At 40.6% G+C, this 17,008-nt stretch overlaps 1 protein-coding gene across 3 annotated transcripts; it reads left to right on the top strand.

The window, feature by feature from the left end:
• The first annotated feature begins 644 nt into the window (after positions 1-644).
• On the top strand, positions 645-15,726 carry ASB8 (ankyrin repeat and SOCS box containing 8). 3 transcript variants are annotated; one of them, XM_007424783.4, is made up of 4 exons: positions 645-899; positions 5,073-5,233; positions 9,510-9,614; positions 12,056-15,726. In XM_007424783.4, exons 2-4 carry the CDS (start codon positions 5,117-5,119, stop codon positions 12,683-12,685), a joined length of 852 nt encoding a protein of 283 aa, XP_007424845.1. In that variant the 5' UTR covers positions 645-899; positions 5,073-5,116; the 3' UTR covers positions 12,686-15,726. The 3 variants fall into 3 exon arrangements, with proteins under 3 accessions (XP_007424845.1, XP_007424844.1, XP_087994113.1); XM_007424782.4 differs by having other exon boundaries at positions 647-809; XM_088137987.1 differs by lacking the exon at positions 645-899 and adding an exon at positions 929-2,200.
• Positions 15,727-17,008: the final 1,282 nt, after the last annotated feature.

Below are 17,008 nucleotides of genomic sequence, written 5' to 3'. Positions count from 1 at the left end.
AACTGAATGGCTGGGTTAACACAATTCTCCTTAAACTAAAAAAAACGGGCTGCTTGGTTTAAGCTTAGCAAGTTCTGTGAGTCGGGCCTTAATTTGCTTGCTCAGCTTATTAACCTGACTGAAAAAGCTAAGCCAGAAGTCAGTCCCACTGAATCCAATGCCGCTTTCTTCTAAGCCAGTGTTTCTTAAAGTGTGGTCCTAGGACCTCTGAGGGGTCCTTGATATCAAAATTATTTGCCAGCCTGTACTGAAAAATAATGCAATATTAAAATCCCATCAAACAATTGTGAGAAGCAGTAGCGGCAGCGAATGCATCCATTTTAATTTTTAATACGGTAAATATCAATGAATACACTGTAACCCATACAAACAAAAGCCCTTTTGGGGTCCTCCATGATTTTTAAAAGTGGGAAGAGAAAAAAGTTTTAAGAAATCCTGTTCCAGGCAAACCGCCTCACACTCCAGCGTTGGGTCAGCCGCAAGAGCGGCGAAAACCCTCTCGAGGTTCTCCTCGAACCTCTTAAGAAGCTTCGCCGTAGAACTTCCTAAGGATTGGAAGGCAGAGGGGTGAGGGGCGGGACTTAATTACCATTCGCTGAGGTCATTGGAGGGTATTTGTGGAAAGGGCCGGCTTTAAGGGAGATGACGGGAGGGGGGAAAGGAGGGAATTGATCGGCGCGACAACTTGTTGGCGGGTGTCGGGGTTCCGGGAAGTCGGTTGCTCTAGCTGTCATTGTCCGTGGTTTCCGGTCGCTGAGGGTCGAACTTCCGAGCAGCGGAGGGCGCGCGGTCAAGTCGGCGCCAAGTCGGTGAGTGCGGAGGGGAGTGACGCCGCGCCCAGGCTCTTGTTGCGCCCTCCGGGCCCTTTGCTCGACGGAAGGCAGCCTCCCGGGCGATAGGTGAGGCGGCCCCGCCGAGGGGCGAAGGGAGAGCGGGATCCGTCCCTTCGCGGCGACCTCGGCTTGCGGGGCAACTCCCGGCGGCGCTCCTGAGGCAGCCGCCCTCCCCGCATCAGGCGCCCTCCGCATGTGCTGGATTACAGTTCTTATCATCTCCAGCCAGTCTGGCAGGGAGTAATGGAAGACGTCGCGTCTGCGCCTGGAGGGCGTCGGGTTGGGAGGATCCCTGTGGATCAGGATTTTTCCCGACGCGTATCTTGTTTCTTGTCGAAGCGTTGATCCAAATGCGGGCATAAAAACATACGTTCCTACAGTTACAGTAGCTGTTCTTGGATGCCTATCGTCTGTGTCAGTCAGCCTTCAGAAATACACGATTAGGTGGCTGGCAGCTGTTCGAGTGGCAGGAGAGAGTCCTGTCCTCGTGCAGAACGACCCCTGTTCCCGATAAGTGTTGTGTGTGCAAGGGAGGAGTTAATTCCCTCTGGAAAACGTAAAGGCTGCGATCTGTTGTTTTCTTTGGCAATAATGCTGTAGGCGGAGAGCCCTGTTAGTCTATGGTAGCCAAAAATCAGGAGTCTGATAGCACCTTTTCAGACTAATGCATTTTGTTAGTCCAAAAAGATGCTGTGGTGGTACCAGGCTCCTGATCTTTGGCTACCATAGACTAACACCACTCTCCTGCAGTGTCTACAATGAGAAGCACCAATTTGGAAGTGGAAATCCATAAAACTTAGCAAGGAATTAACATAGAAAGAAACAGACATCCTTTTTCTAACCAAATGCCAACACCATGACATTCTTAAAAGACTGAAAGTGAAGAACCCTCTACTCTACAGCCTACATACCACACAGACTACAGCCAAAGATTATGCTATATCCTCTCCAAGAAATTCCTAAACCATCTTATCAGCATTCTTTAGACAAGCAAAAGTTAATCACCACTACTTTAAAATTGTTAGTCTGAAAAGGTGCTCCCAGACTTCTGATTGGTTTGCTATTGTTGCCTTCTGGGATATTTTTTTTCACTTTTTAATTTAGCCTATAGCCCTGAGATTTCCTCTTGGTCTCCCATCCAAGTAATAACCAGGTCTGACCCTGTGTATTTGCTAGGTGCTGCTAGCTTGCTTCATTTTCATACTAGACTCTCTGGAAAGAACTGCCATCCCACCTCTTCTATCAATTTGTTTGTAACCCAGGGCTACTAAGGTAGTGCTTAAATACTGCTTAAATGAGTATGTGTTATAAAACAAAATGATGGTGTTAAAGCAAACTGCTTCTGGAAAATTAAGTAACGCTTGGAGGTAAGATAAAACATGTTCCTAAGCTTCTGCAGAAAAGCTTAAGTTGGAAGTTAACTCAAATTCTTGCTCGCTGGCCATGTGGCTGGGGTTGTCAGTTGTATTCAACACGCTGAAGGCTACCATCTTGTAGAAAGTTGTTCTTGGCTTTTAAAAATTTCTCTGCTTTAATTTTTTTTGGAGGGGATTGGATTCTGATGGACCAACAGAACCACTAATCATCTTTGTCAGGTTGTAGTAAGGTTACTCAGCTAATATTAAAACTGCAAAACGCTAGCAGTTTAAGTACAGCACTTTTAGTAGAGGTGCAGCTTGTTATGTAACAGCTTGTGATTGGCATGGCTGCGTGACAGAAAAGAGAAGCCTTGTATATCGAGACTGAAGAGTTACTTTCCCTTAGAATACGTTGGAGCCATTTTGTTGATGCATGTAGGAACTCTCAGCTATCTTGGAGACGGTCCAGATTGCTGCTTGTTTATTAATTTCTCATGGCTTGCTAATGGTTGTCTTGCAGCATAGCAAGTTCTGTTTCAGCTCATTTCTAATTGGAGGCGATGGCAATCTCTCGACAATATTTTTACAAGGCATATGCATTCTCTTTCCCTCCTCCTATCTCATTTATCATATTGTACAATCTTTGTTGTACTGTTCTTTGTATGGTTTGGTGCAACATAAAAAATAAATGTTCCTTTCAGACACTATTGTAATGACCTGGGTTGCAGCATCAATCTGAATTTAAGACTTGTCTGGTACTACCGAATGTTTCACCTTGCTTGCAGCATAAAAAAAAAATGAGGTGATGGCTGCACTACAATTATAATTATAATTTCATAGCCTCAAGGATTGTTTATAAACTGTCAACTTGTGAACATAATTTGTTGCTCAAGTCTCCAAATAGAAGAATTAAACTTGTTCAATTGCATGTTCTTTAATAAGGAGTTTTTCTTTAGAATTTTGAACTTAAAAAGAATGGAATCAGAAGCACAACACGCTTAAAAATTTGATGGTCAGAATAATAACTCTGCAACTAGGGGCACACTTGCATTTTAAGTGATGTGCTTGAGTCAAAAGAAATTTGAAATGTAAATGTTCATGAAACCAATGTTAATTATAGAATATAAATACTTTCTAGCCAAGTATCATTGGGGGAACAAATAAAGTCTAAATCACCCTTTTCCAACCTAGTATCTTCCAGATGTGTTGATCATGCTGGCTAGAAATTCTAGACTTTCTAATCCAATACATTTATTGTAACATTTTGTTTAAAAAAGCTAAAGGTACCAATCGATTCCTGGTGATTGTATGAACACAACCATGCAGTATTTTTGGCACAGTATAGTCATGATTTGTCAGTGCTTCCTTCTGGAATGTTTTGCAACCTCCCTGGCTAGTTTACAACCCTGATATTCTATAATGGTCTCCCATCCTACTACCCTTCAAAGCAGAGTTCTTCCAGAGAGATTTACAACAGTAAAAAAAAAAAAATTACATTTTAACCTAAAGTAGTAATTAAAATGCAATATATAAGCAATAAAAGCATAGACAGTAAACATGCATTTAAAATATTGCAGTACATAATAAACAATAAACTATATCAAAAGGCTTGGGGAAGTATGATGGTTTTGCCTGGTGCAAGGAAGATTCTAAAGTAAGAACCAGGCATGCTTCACTGTGATATGGAAGGTATTCCTACTATTGAGAACATCAGACAAACAGGTGTCGCATTTTAGCCTAAGAAGGCGATTGGAGCAGGGCCTTCGAAAACGACTGTTAGGAATATATGTGAAAAGGTTCAGATTGTGGTCCCAAACTTGGGAAGACCTTTATAGGTTAATTTGAGGACCTTGAATTGAGACTGGAAATGAACTGGCAGCCTGTGAAGTTCATGCCAAACTGGTGTAGTACAAACAGTTATACTCCCGTGGCTGTATTTTGTACTAATTGATGTTTCAGAACTGTCTCCAAGGACAATCCCAATTCAGTAATCTAAGCAAGTCTCCCTTGAGTTGAGCTGATCTCCTGGTGACTTTATAGAGACCTCACTGTAACTTTCTTAGCAACATTTTGGAAGTAGTTTGCCATTGTCATCTACTGGGATTTATTTATTTTCCCAATCTATATCTGTGAGGTTCCTTGGCAGTCTTCTATCAAAGTAGTAACTAAGTCTGATCCTACTTAGCTTTCTCCAGTTCAGCTAGGTAGGTTTCTAAAGTGAGGGCATCATCATCTACTTAAGAGTTAAAGCTGTCATACCAATCTAAGCTGGTAAGAGGAGCACTTGTATGTTTGATGGTAGAGACATAGAAGCACCCTCAAGCTGCAGACTGGATCCATTGTGGGAATGCCCCAGCAAAAGATACTGGAAATGTGGTTGGAGATCATTGTTTTCCTGGTATCCTAGAAAAATTATTGATAATAAAAATAACATTGGGTTACTCAGACTAAAGATCTTATTTTCATAAGATTTCAGATTTTATTCTTAAGATAAATATTTTACATCACTTTGCTGTCTTTATTTCTTGATTTTAATACAGTCAAATCAATTTTGCATGAAGTTTAGAGCATGTTTACCATCTCTTAATCTCCAATTAATGTCTACCAATACCAGCTGACTATGTGAATGAATTCATTTAAAAGATATTATGTCTTGGATAATAGTTGTACATGTAGTGTACAGCCAAGTGTGAGCCACCTCTTAAACCTCAGATTATTCTCGTTGACTAATTTCTCATCATTCCATGTCAATGAACATAACAATTTGACAATATTTTATTATTTATTGCTATTGCTGTATAGCTTGCTGGGATTTCTAAATATTTGTTTTTAAAGAAACTGTATTTTAAAAAAAGTTCTTCTTTTATGTGTGCTTCTTCAGGCAACTTGGAGCATGTAAAGTAACCAAGGAAACTGAATTCCAGTATGTGGTATATTATGCAGAGCATCCAGAGTAAATATTCTTTGTCGGAGCGCTTGATCCGGACTATAGCAGCCATCCGATCCTTCCCGCATGACAATGTTGAAGACCTAATAAGGAGGGTATGTGAAAAAAGCTGAGATAAGTTTTTAGGGTTTTTTTTCTGGGAATGTTTATAAAGTCTAGGAGACTGAATCTGACTTTACTTGTGTCTGTTGCAGTCTTAAGCAATGATTCCTTTGAGCCCCTGTTCCTTCCTCCTAAATTAACTCTGCAAGATTTGACAGGAAGAGGGAATGGAGACCACTCTTCTTCAAGTGCAGTTATGGCCCACTTTCTTGTGTGTCTTCAAGTAGGAGAGGGAGAACCCTGTTTCTTGGGCTCTTCGGTATTGCATCTCTTGTCCTCTGTACGTACTTCTCTTTCGCCCATGGGAAGGAATTAGTGCCATTTACTTACTTACTTGGGCAAACGAAAGGGATGCAATTGGACATAAGTAGGATGCACTCGGAACTGCTTACTGTGAGTCCAGCTGTTAATACTGAAGCCTGTCACCCATCCTGGATTCTTTCTGTTGATCATATTTGAACAGGAAAGAATGATGGAAACCATATTCTGTGTTTCAGAGATTGCCCGTACAGATATTTTTTTCCATATAGTGTTAGCTGAATACCTAGGGTCAGATAATTTCTATTGAGACTGAGATCATAATAACATGACTCTTTTAGCATTATTTAACTCATATCCCTGAATTGTTTTCCCCTTCTTAAAATCTTAGGAACTTTGGGAAAGTTAAGGAGTAAGAAAAAATTCTTAAACTTATGTGGCATTCGTAACAATCAGCTATTATAAGTCTTACACTGTCCTTCTCCATATTGGTATTTTCTAATGGTATTAGATTTCTGGAAGACACTAAGCTGAGATCAGCTGATTTTTCAACAGCAGTAGATTTCAGGACAGTGTGAGAAGAATACTTTAAATAGCCTTCATCAACCTGGTCACATCAAATAGTCATGCTGATGGGAATTTCTGGGAATTGTGCTCCCAGTACCTGGAAGACATCAAGTTGTGGAAATCCAGGTTAAGCAAATGATGGCCTTGGCCCTCTTGTGAGAAAAAGATGTAACACTGGATGTGAAGAATGGCATTCTAGGGAAGAAGTGTGAATAAACTGAGAAATGAGAAATGAGAGTCACAGCAGCAGATGTGACAATGTAATGACCCTAACATTTAATAGCTAGTGTCTAATAGCATGCCTTAAGTTTGCTAGATCTTTAAGAAGTTGCTGGGTTTTTAGCACTGTCATATGCCCCAGAAAAGTCAGGAAATGGTAGGAAAACAATGTAAAAATAATACCACTTTTATATAAATAGTTTTATGAATAGTTTTGCATGGTGCCTAATGTGTAAGCTTTGGATTTTAACATTCACCTGGGGGAAAAACTTGAAGATTGTGTAGTTTCTGTGAACAGAATTGGCATGGAAACAGCTTCCCTCTGTATCATGATCCCAGCTCTGCTCTTATTTCCTACTGTTGTCACTGCAGAATAATACAACTCAGCAGTAGGAAATAGTCCTCATTACTCTTCCTTCCTCTGCTCCTATGGAAGAGGAAAGAGGAGATCTTGCCTCACAAAAGGCAGCAGTTATGTAACTGAAACATTACATGATATTTTTCAAGCAGGTAGAAATGTGATCTTCTGAGTATATAAAGATTTTTGAAAAGAAGGTACATTTAGACATTTTTACCATGCTATGATCTGTACAACACATACAAATCCCAGAACTATATATTTTTTAGGGTTTTTTTTATTCTGTATGTATTGACAGATGTTCCAAGAATTGTTCCAATTGTGGAGATCAAATTGGCTGTTTTTGTTTCTGCTGGTCTACATCTATTGCTTTTTAGTCATAAATTCAGCTGTAATAGTATTTCTAAGCTACCTTTCAACCTACCCCCAAAAGGAACTACAATTTAATTCAACAATATGAAAAAAGAAAAAGGCAATGCAAAGCATGCTTTAAAATTATCCAGAATGAAATTAAAATTTTGTCAGAAGCCTGGCAAAACTGTGTGTTTCTAGTCACTCACCTAAAATGCATTGATGAACTTACTCAGAAATTTTGCATTTGAAGAGCTACCACAGAAAAGGTACAGTTTTGTATTCTCACTAATGTTCTATAGTTGAGTTCTTCCAGAACAGCCTCCACTAATTTGCTGTCTTCCATCTACAAAAGGACTGTTCCCTGTCTGCATTGCCTTTCCAAGTTGCAGTCCTCACATGCTTGGAGGGCATCAAGTTGGGGAAGGATGCTTTTTCAGTGAAGAATGAGCAAGTTGAGGAGGGTTTTTAAAGAAAGTCCATGCTACTTCTTGCCATAAATCTGTGGCTTTGGCTCTATAAAACAGGGAGTTCAAGGAAGGTGACTTATTCCAGTTACAAAACAGACAGCTTGTAGTTTTTTAACCAGTGTTTCTTAAACTAGTTTAAGCCTGATATTTTTTTTTTCTTCAGAAGGTTTGAATACTCCTCAGTGTCAAATTGCAATAGACAAGCAGTTTCCAATTATTCAGCTCTTGGAGAGGCTGAGATGCATATTGAGCTTGATTGATGCTGTCAGCTGCTTTGCCATATAAGTTGTTTAGGAGCTAGTCTGCAGTCAGGAAGTCTCCAGGAGTCAAGACTGACTCAAAGGTACCAAAAAAGAAAAGACAAGATCTTTCCTGTCCTGGTGCTATCTAAAATTACTAGACTACTGTAATTTCCAGAAAATGTGCTGGTTAGCTTGGGAATCACTGTGCTCATTGCCCAGTTCATCTAGAGAAAAATTGGAAAAGGCTGGTTTAATAAGTTAGAGCAATTTTCCCCAATTTGCATGCCCTCCAGACATATGGATGTCAGCTTTTAGAATTCTTAGCAGTGGCAGAGGAATCTGGAAGTTAGAAGTCTGCACATCTGTAGAAACAATCAGTTTGGGAGAAGGCTGTTTACAAAAATCAAGGGAAGGAAAAGCATTAGAGGAGGAAGGTCAACTTCATAGTACCTGAGAGAAGTGAACTTTTCCCTAAAAAGTAGTAGTAAGTTCTGGCCAAAGGCTGTAGTCAAATAGCTTCAGTTTTCCAAAATATGTAAATATAGATAAAGCTCTTAAGACTTAAAGCAGATATTGATGTTATTATTTTATTGAGATGGCACCATGAATAATCTGAGATTTGAACATCAGAAAATCATGATCTTGCTCTAAGAACTACATTGCTGTGTATTTCTCTACTAGTTCCTGTTTCTTTTACATGTAGAATAAAAATAAAAACTTTAGTTTTACAATTCCTGCAGACCTATATACAAAACTTTCTGCATTTTCCTAAAAAGTTTAATGTTCTTGAAAATTCTGCCTCTGCCCTGTCTTGCACCATATTCTTCTCACTGAATGGAAGATGGCAACAGCAGTAATCTGAATTTCTTTTGCTTCTCTTACTCCATTTGGTACCTGCCTTCCTCATTCTCTTTGGGTATCCACTTCTGTGGATTCCTTATTCCACTCTTAAACCCACAGTCTGACTTCTCCCTTGCTCAACACTAGAAAGAGATAAATAGTTTTCTACCAACTCTCTTCTTTTTCCCAGGGACTGATCTAACACTTGCAGAGAGCTGCTTAAGAAAGGCAACATGTGGAATACATTTCATCAGGAAGGAAAACATTTTGGTCATGTGTGCAGTCTTTTATGAATAGAAAGTCTTTTTAAAGCCAACCCAGAGAAAAGAGAATATTTAGCTTCAGGGACCTGCTGAATTGGAATTAGAAAAAGTAGGATTAGATTGGTAGGAGAGGGAGTTTATGGTTCTCTAATTCTCTAGAGATGAATAGTCTCAGATTTATGGGGGATAAGGTATATATGAATTGGTATCTTTTTAATTTGTGGGGGGATCATGCAACACTTTCTGATGGAAGAGCTAGACTTAAGTTTGACTTTTTTCTATATTGTTGTATAGTAGAAATAAGTTATAATTACCAAGCTAAGATGCAACTTTTAAACCATGTCCACATCTATTGATAGTGTGCCCTGTAAGAATTTAAAGACAATTCCCAAGGCTGTTTTTTTTTTTACTTTCCTAGCTTTCTTAAACAGAAGGACCAGGCCTTGCTGAATATGTCATAGTTACCACTACTGTTTTTAAAATGTTAAGGCAATAAATAATTAGCAATAAATATGAGGAGCCTGATGATAAACTAGCTTTTTAATTTCAGTCTGGGTATTTCAGTTTATGAATTAAAGATGCCCTGATCTCTCTTGCTTTTAAATGGCAAGTTCATCATGTAAAGGTTATATAATGGTTATGCTGATGGAAATAGATGTACATGATGAGTGTCCTTCACTTTTTCTCCTCTGTTCTTCCAGGGAGCAGATGTCAACTGTATGCATGGTACCCTGAAACCATTGCACTGTGCTTGCATGGTTGCTGATGCAGATTGCATTGAGCTGCTGTTGGAGAAAGGAGCTCAGGTAAGAAGAACACAAGCCTCTTGAAAAACAAATCCAGAAAACCAATCGAGTGGATTATAACCAGATTTATCAAACACTTTAATGAGATGCAAGGGCAGTGTAAGGTTGGATAGTATTGTATTGTATTGTATTGTGCTGTTGCAGGTTCTGAGGTTGAAAAATATGACATTCCAAATGCTGTTGAGTGAGTTCATAGAAGACATGAGATCTAAACTATGGTAGTTTACCAACACAATGGTGGTAGCTCTTTGGCTAAGCCTAAAACCTCTTGCATTGTGAAGGGTTTAAAAACGTTTTTAGTTCTCAGGTTATCTAGTTTACTTGTACAGTGATACCTCGGGATACGAACTTAATGCATTCCGTGACTCTGGGCGTATCCCGAGTTGGTCGTAACCCGATGCAAATTTCCCCATAGGGTTCAATGTAAATCCAGTTAATCTGTTCCACCGTCCGAATTTGGTCGCAGGTTCAATGTAATTACCGTTAATCCGTTCTGGTGTCCGCGGACCACGCGTCGGGGCGGGAGAACGGCCGGGCGCCGCGCGGCGGGAGAACGGCCGGGCGCCGCGCGGCGGGAGAACGGCCGGGCGCCGCGCGGCGGGAGAACGGCCGGGCGCCGCGCGGCGGGAGAACGGCCGGGCGCCGCGCGGCGGGAGAACGGCCAAGTGCCGCGTTGCGGGAGAATGGCCAGGCACCGCGCGGCGCAGCAGGAGAACGGCCGCAGACAACATGTCAGGGGCGGAAAAATGGCCGCGGACCACGTGTCAGGGCGGAAAAATGACCATACCCCGAGGCGGAGTTCGCACATTGAGGTAAATTTTTGCGGCCGGAGCTGGTCGTAACCCGAAAAGTTCGTTAGTAGAGGCGTTTGTATCCCGAGGTACCACTGTATAAGTGTATCAGAGTTACTGTGTGATAAGTATCAAGCATCTTGTGTTTTATATGTCTTTTCCTTCTCTGCTGGAACAAGTTTATCTGGGTTGGTGGAAATGAGAACTCACAAGATAGGAAAGTCATTGAAATCAAAGCTTCTGACTCCAAACACAATGTCACATGATCTTAGGCACAGTTCTGTATAAGAACAAGAATCTAAGTTACCATTTGGATGTGCCAAAAACTTTGTTACTTCCCAGAGAGGAAGGAATTGTTAGGCATTAGACCTCATTTTGGATTAAAATAAAATGCTTCTATATCATAAAGAATATGTACAGCTGAAGAAAGAAGTCTGATTGCAAATTTCCTTCTCCTACTCATACTGAATAGCAAAATTTACTGCTCACTACTAATCGCCATTTGCAAGGAAAGAGAAATGAAATAAAAACATCAGAAATAAGGCAGATGAGACTAGATGTGTCCATGGCAACTTGATCATTTCTTTTGGGGGCAGCAGCCCTTATATAAGTGTTTAAAAATAATAAATGAATAGCTTTAAAGTTTCTTGCATAACAAACTTAAATTGAACAAAACTAGAATTTATAATCAGCCTAATACCCAACGAGTCCTACAGTAATACGTATCATCATATTATAAACTGCATTATATATTCTCAAAGACAGAAAAAACCAGGAGAAAAGTGTTCTAATGTGAAAAATCCTTCTGAATAATAAAAATAGTTTGCCCTGTTGTACCTAGGGAGGAGGTATGATATTCCAGGAGTCTCAAATTCTCTTAAGATTTGTATTGTTTGTACTGTATCCCAGCCATTTTATTATTTTTTTTCCTATCGCTTGATTCTGCATTGTTGACAGAGTTTGGTTGTTAGTTTTATATATGAATTATAATGATTTTTCTTTCATAAATAAAGAACAAGAAAAAGCTTAATTCAGCATTGGTTATTAGATCTAGAAAATCCCTTCATAGAAAGGGAAAACATATACATACATACACCAATTTGAATGTGCAAAAAAATCAAGGTTGGTTTCAAAAATATGTTATAAAAATCCCATAATGAGGCATCTCATACCTTCTAGCCTCTTAAGGGATTTATCATGTCACACAAATCACCACCGCCTGTGGAGACAGGGGCAGAGAATTTAAGAACTGCCTACGATGGATTAAGGCAAGGATTAATCCACCCTAGCATTAATAGCTAGTCAGGTGCCCCCCGGTAGAGCAATAGAGAGAGACCACCATTCTCCATTATTTGCCCCTATCAGAAAGATCCGATTTCTAAACATGTAGACAGGATAGCACAGAAATTTCTTTGAAGATTGTTGAGGTTTGATCCAGATTAAATTGTCAAACAAGAAGGTCTGTATTTTGAGAAGGAGGATTGCTATACTCTACCAAGTGCTTTGCCTGATGGAGTGCTCAGTTCTCATGGAGGCTTGGACTGAGTGAAGGATTCCTCTGTCCCGTCCTGTAAGCTTATAGGTCATTTTTTCTGTGGCTAATTCTCTTAATTACACCAAAAGCACCTCCCCCCCCTTCTGTTTTTCCAGGTTAATGCCCTTGATGGCTATAATCGAACAGCCCTTCATTATGCAGCTGAGAAGGATGAGACCTGTGTGGAGATCCTTTTGGAATATGGGGCAAACCCCAATGCACTGGATGGCAATAAGGACACCCCGCTGCACTGGGCTGCCTTTAAAAACAATGCTGAATGTGTCCGAACGCTTTTGGAAAGTGGTGCCTTTGTCAATGCTCTGGATTACAACGACGACACCCCTCTGAGCTGGGCAGCAATGAAGGGCAACCTGGAGAGCGTCAGCATCCTCCTGGAGTATGGGGCTGAGGTCCGGATAGTCAATATGAAGGGGCAGACCCCAATTTCAAGGTTGGTTGCCCTGCTGGTCAGAGGACTTGGCACTGAGAGGGAAGATTCCTGCTTTGATCTCCTTCACAGAGCCGTTGGACACTTTGAATTGCGGAAGGATGGTGCTATGCCACGTGAGGTCATGCGAGATCAGCAGCTTTGTGAAAAGCTTACCACATTATGCTCTGTCCCAGGCACATTAAAGACGCTGTCGCGCTATGCTGTGCGCCACAGCTTGGGTATGCAGTTCCTACCAGAGGCGGTGAAGGAACTACCTCTGCCAGAATCTCTGAAAGAATATGTCTTGCTTAAATGATGGCTTTCCCTTTTTTTTGTAGGATTGTGTTAACTGGGCATATTGGTGGGCCACCGTGGCGTTTCTCTCCTGGCATTTCATCCTTACAGTAGCAGCAGCAGCAGCACAGAATAGGGTTCACAGATGGGCCAATCTATAGCCGCAGGAGTCGGCTGGCGACGTCTGTGGTTTTGTCCAGTCCTTTCCCTTAGCTTCTCTATTTGCTGTAGTAACCTTCTGACCTTTTTTCAGTGGAGGCTAGGAAATTACTTCTCTGGCCTTTTATGGCTAGGAGGCCAAGTGAAGCAGGCCTGTGTTCCAGCTCCTGAAGAAGACCTCTTCCTAAATCCAGGATTTGACTTCTGTTCTCTGTGAAACAATCACAGAGCCAGTTGTCTCCTGGTACTGCAAAACAAGCTGGGGTGGATGAAGAATGGCAACGTTTGCTTTATTTAAACTCATTACATGCATCAAAGCATTTGAGTAATCCAGTCTTCCTCTTCATTTTGCTCTCTTAAGTCAGCCTGTCCATACATTTCATTTTTTGTCTATTGGTAAATGATTACCTTTCAGGAATGTAACGGCTTAATGAATTTGAATAAAGAAATCTGGTGAGCTGATCAGCTCCTGTAGAGAGATTAAGGGCTGTTCTCTTTTACATTAGCTCCTTTGAATCTCTCACATCCAGCTGCAGAGGTGCTCAGCAAGTGGAAAGGGAAGAGTTCTCTTAGAAGACCAAGAACAGAGAATTGCAGCAATTTGGGAACTGAAGCCAAAAAGGTTCTTCAGAGTGGGTGTGGGCATGCAGTTGGCCTTTTTGCGTCTCCTTAAAATAGCCACGTGATTCCAGAAAATACCTTTTTGCATTAAGGAGATGCCTGTCAGGTGCTTTGGTTTAAGTGCACAGTTGGTGCCTCCTTCACTCAGATGCGTAATTCTTACAGTTGTTTGGATCACTTGGCTGCTGTGAGCCCAGGAAAAGACACTGCTTCTTTAAGGAGGCACTACCAGGAGTGATGTGCATGCCCACCCCTGCTCCAGGGCATCATTTTGGTTTAGGATCTCGAGTGCTGCACTTTGTTAATCTGGGTCATCTTTTGCTGTTGCTCTGGACCAGCTCTGTGTATCACAGAACAAAGTGACAGAAATCTGAGGAGGAGACGATGGAGTGTGTTGCCTCAGCCTGGGTGAGGCATCTGTGGCAGATGAGGTGGGGCTGGGGAGGAAGGAACAAGTTCCCTAACTCAGTCTTTCTTTGCAGTGCTAGTTTGTATGTAGAACCATAGAAAGTAACATTCAGGAGCAGGCTGTCAGAAACCTGTAGCCTGACTGGCTCGCCATACTCTCACCCCATCAAGACCATTTGTAGAGATTGTTGTTCCCTGAGTGACTGAAAGAAGCAAGTCAGCAGTGCTTGTTCTGAAGGCATACTAATGACAATGGCGGCTTTATATCTTGCATCATGATAAGGAAATTTTTCCTGCCCACAGTGTATGCGTTTACATATTTTATTCACAGCTTTAAAACTTTCCAGAATAATATTTCGCTTACTTTGCAGCTCCAGACAATGCTGCTAGGCTCATATTGAGCCTAGCAACAATGGAACTATCTAGTATAGTCAATTTCTGGCTTGCCTGTAGATTCTTTATGATTGTACAGTTCTAGTTTGCACAAGTGAAGAAATGGCAAATAAGTATTCATTTTTGAAGAAATTAAGGCTTCCAACTGTTTGAAGGTGTCCCCCTATCTGGCACAAATCCCACAGTATTTTAAAATACATTTCTTTTCTTGCCATACAATTATGATTGTAATTCTCTATTTTGTGGCAGGCTTCTGTTGCTTCCATGCCTTGATCTGTCTTAATCAAAGTGGAAAATTGGGGATGGCAAGGCTAATTTATTAAGTCCTGTATCTGTAATTTCTTAAAATGTTGATCACTGTAAAGTTGTAGATGTGTAAAATTGTAGACGTGTTTCTTTCAAAAATAATTCTCTTTGCCCAGACAAATGAAGCAGCATCCTTATGAATGCAGGGGCTTTAAGTGCCAAGAGCCCCACTGAGCAAGTCATTGGCCAGAGTTTGCGGGCATCATAGTTACAACCACTGTTTTACCTGCTATTTGGCTTGGAAATGGAATTTCCAATTACAATTACAATTTCAGAAGTGGAATTGTAATTTCTGAAAATAAGCCTGTTTCTTGGATATTCCCTCAAGATTGTAGTACTGGCTGTCACATTGATTCCTGGAGTGTCTCCTCCCCTGCTTAGGATAATATCCTTGCTTCTATTTAGAAGAAGGGGAGATGAGAATTAGAAACCCAAACACCTGTCTTGAAAATTAGGCAATGTGAGAATAACTGTATCAACTGGTGAAATAATCAGTGTTGTATGCTATGACTCTGGACTTTGGAATCTACTTAATGTGAACAGAGCCATCATTCTGTTCAGATGTATTTCCTTTCTTACTGCTCAGGCAAACTGACAATAGAATGGCACAGTCTACACCTTTCATGCAGGATAGGGATATGAAAAAGCAGTCTGTACATAAAACATCTGCATTTGGATAATCGGTCACCACAGCTGAAGCATGCATTTTTAGTGTTTAGGTCCATATACAGAACAAAATGGGTCTGTTCTGTTCAATATAGGAGTTGGCTCACAGCCATTTGGAGGAGGAGGGGAGAGAGAAAGCAAAGTGTAGCTACCTTGCCGCCTTTGCCCCAGGAAATCACTCTAGGATTCAGATTTTGTTTTAGCCAAAACCCAACAACCACAACTTTGCAGATTTTATTTCTGCTGAACTGCAGCTGAACCAAGATGATTGGGAAAATTTTCAAAATACATTTTTTTCCTGTTTCATGCATACCCCGCCCCAAGGAATAATTAAGTATGATACGGTCCTCTTTCCCTCTGCTATCTCTTCTGTTCTGTAGAGCTGGATTTGCTTACAAAAAAAAATCATGCTGTAAGCTCAAAGTACTCTTTTTGAAGTGCTTGGTTGTGGAGGAAAGTTTGTTTAGTGAGGAGATGACTTGGATATTAAAAGCTTGTTGATTAAATTTACATTGTACTGGATGGTATTTATATTGTTTATGTCTTCATTAAGAATGCTTCATATGGCTGTTCTTCCTCCTCTTGACTATCTGCAGCAGAAAGTTGGCTGATTTCTTCCTGCTTAAGTCCTTATTTTTATATTCGTAAGATAGATTAAGTAGATCAGCTCACATTCTCCAGATGTGTGGGTACATAGATTTCTCAGTAATGGTCATTCTGGTTATGGAATTTTTAGAATTGAAGTCTCTGGTTCTGGAGGGGCACCAGGTTGGGGATAGATGAACTAGAAGAACTAATGGTGATGATTATGTGGATTTCACCAAAGCAAAAACATTGTATGAGTGGGCCATTGTGGGTGGAGCAGCTTTAGTGAAAGGGGTTGAATTCATAAAGTAATGGTAGGGAAAACAGAAAGAGTACTAACTAACAGCTAGATTATGTTTGTAAATTTATTTATCCTTAAAGTACTTTGTGGGCATGCATTCGGTATTAACAAAATTAAGTAGATGACCCACCTGGAGAAGTCCACAAAGACTTTCAATTTAGTCATAAGGGCAAACACTAAATTCCCTTCTTACAGCTATTCCTTTCCATTCATTTTGATTACACACTAAAGCCTATATACTGATAGTTCTCCTTTGTTTCCAGCCACTGTTCAGATGTTGGCTTTCTGTCCTGTTTCCTCCCTTGAGCCTGCCTCCAGGGTTAACCAGCCCAGGTTCCTGCTCTGCTCTAGGTTTTCAAAGTGTTCTTCCATATTGGTAGTTCTGTGAACACCATGGAAGTTGTGAACATTGAACTTAGCCATGCTAAAATGGTCTGGCCCTTCCTAAATTTCTTATAGATACTAGGATGTCAGGAAACATCACAAATGGATTGGTTTGTGCAACTGTGAATGGACCAGGAAAATTAACAGTGGATTAAATGCAGAGAAGAATATCCATCCAACACAACCTAGCCATCCAAGGAGGTTATTCTCTTATGATAAAAAAATTAGGCTTGGAGGTCCTCCTGCCCATCCTTCCACTTGACAAGTCATGATTTCAGAAAGGGCTTTTCCTAAGGAGGTTTCCCCATCACTACATTGGATCTTTTGAACTTTTTAACTGAGCCTTTATTTTTAAATGCACTTGTTATTTTTAGATCATGATGATATTGATTATTCTGTTTACACTTTAATTTTATGGTAGTTGCTTTGGTAGGTCGCTGCTGCCTAGAGAACAGTGAAAATTTTCTAAAGCTAGCCAATTTACTCACTAGCCTAATGAGCATCCACAGAAATTTTATTCCT

Source organism: Python bivittatus, unplaced genomic scaffold (genome assembly GCF_059951505.1).
Source record: "Python bivittatus isolate LINGU-HERP-01145 unplaced genomic scaffold, Pbiv_v1 ctg000220_np1212, whole genome shotgun sequence".
NCBI classification, from domain to species: domain Eukaryota; kingdom Metazoa; phylum Chordata; class Lepidosauria; order Squamata; family Pythonidae; genus Python; species Python bivittatus.
Note: the sequence above shows the minus strand (reverse complement) of the source record. Positions and strands in the feature narration are given on the sequence as shown.

What these genes read in the sequence shown, in the direction of transcription:
- ASB8 (XM_007424783.4), top strand. Translation starts at nt 5,117, where the DNA reads ATGTGGTATATTATGCAGAGCATCCAGAGTAAATATTCTTTGTCGGAG. An exon ending in TTGAAGACCTAATAAGGAGG is followed by an intron (nt 5,234 to 9,509) that starts GTATGTGAAAAA and finishes CTGTTCTTCCAG; the next exon opens with GGAGCAGATGTCAACTGTAT. An exon ending in TGTTGGAGAAAGGAGCTCAG is followed by an intron (nt 9,615 to 12,055) that starts GTAAGAAGAACA and finishes CTGTTTTTCCAG; the next exon opens with GTTAATGCCCTTGATGGCTA.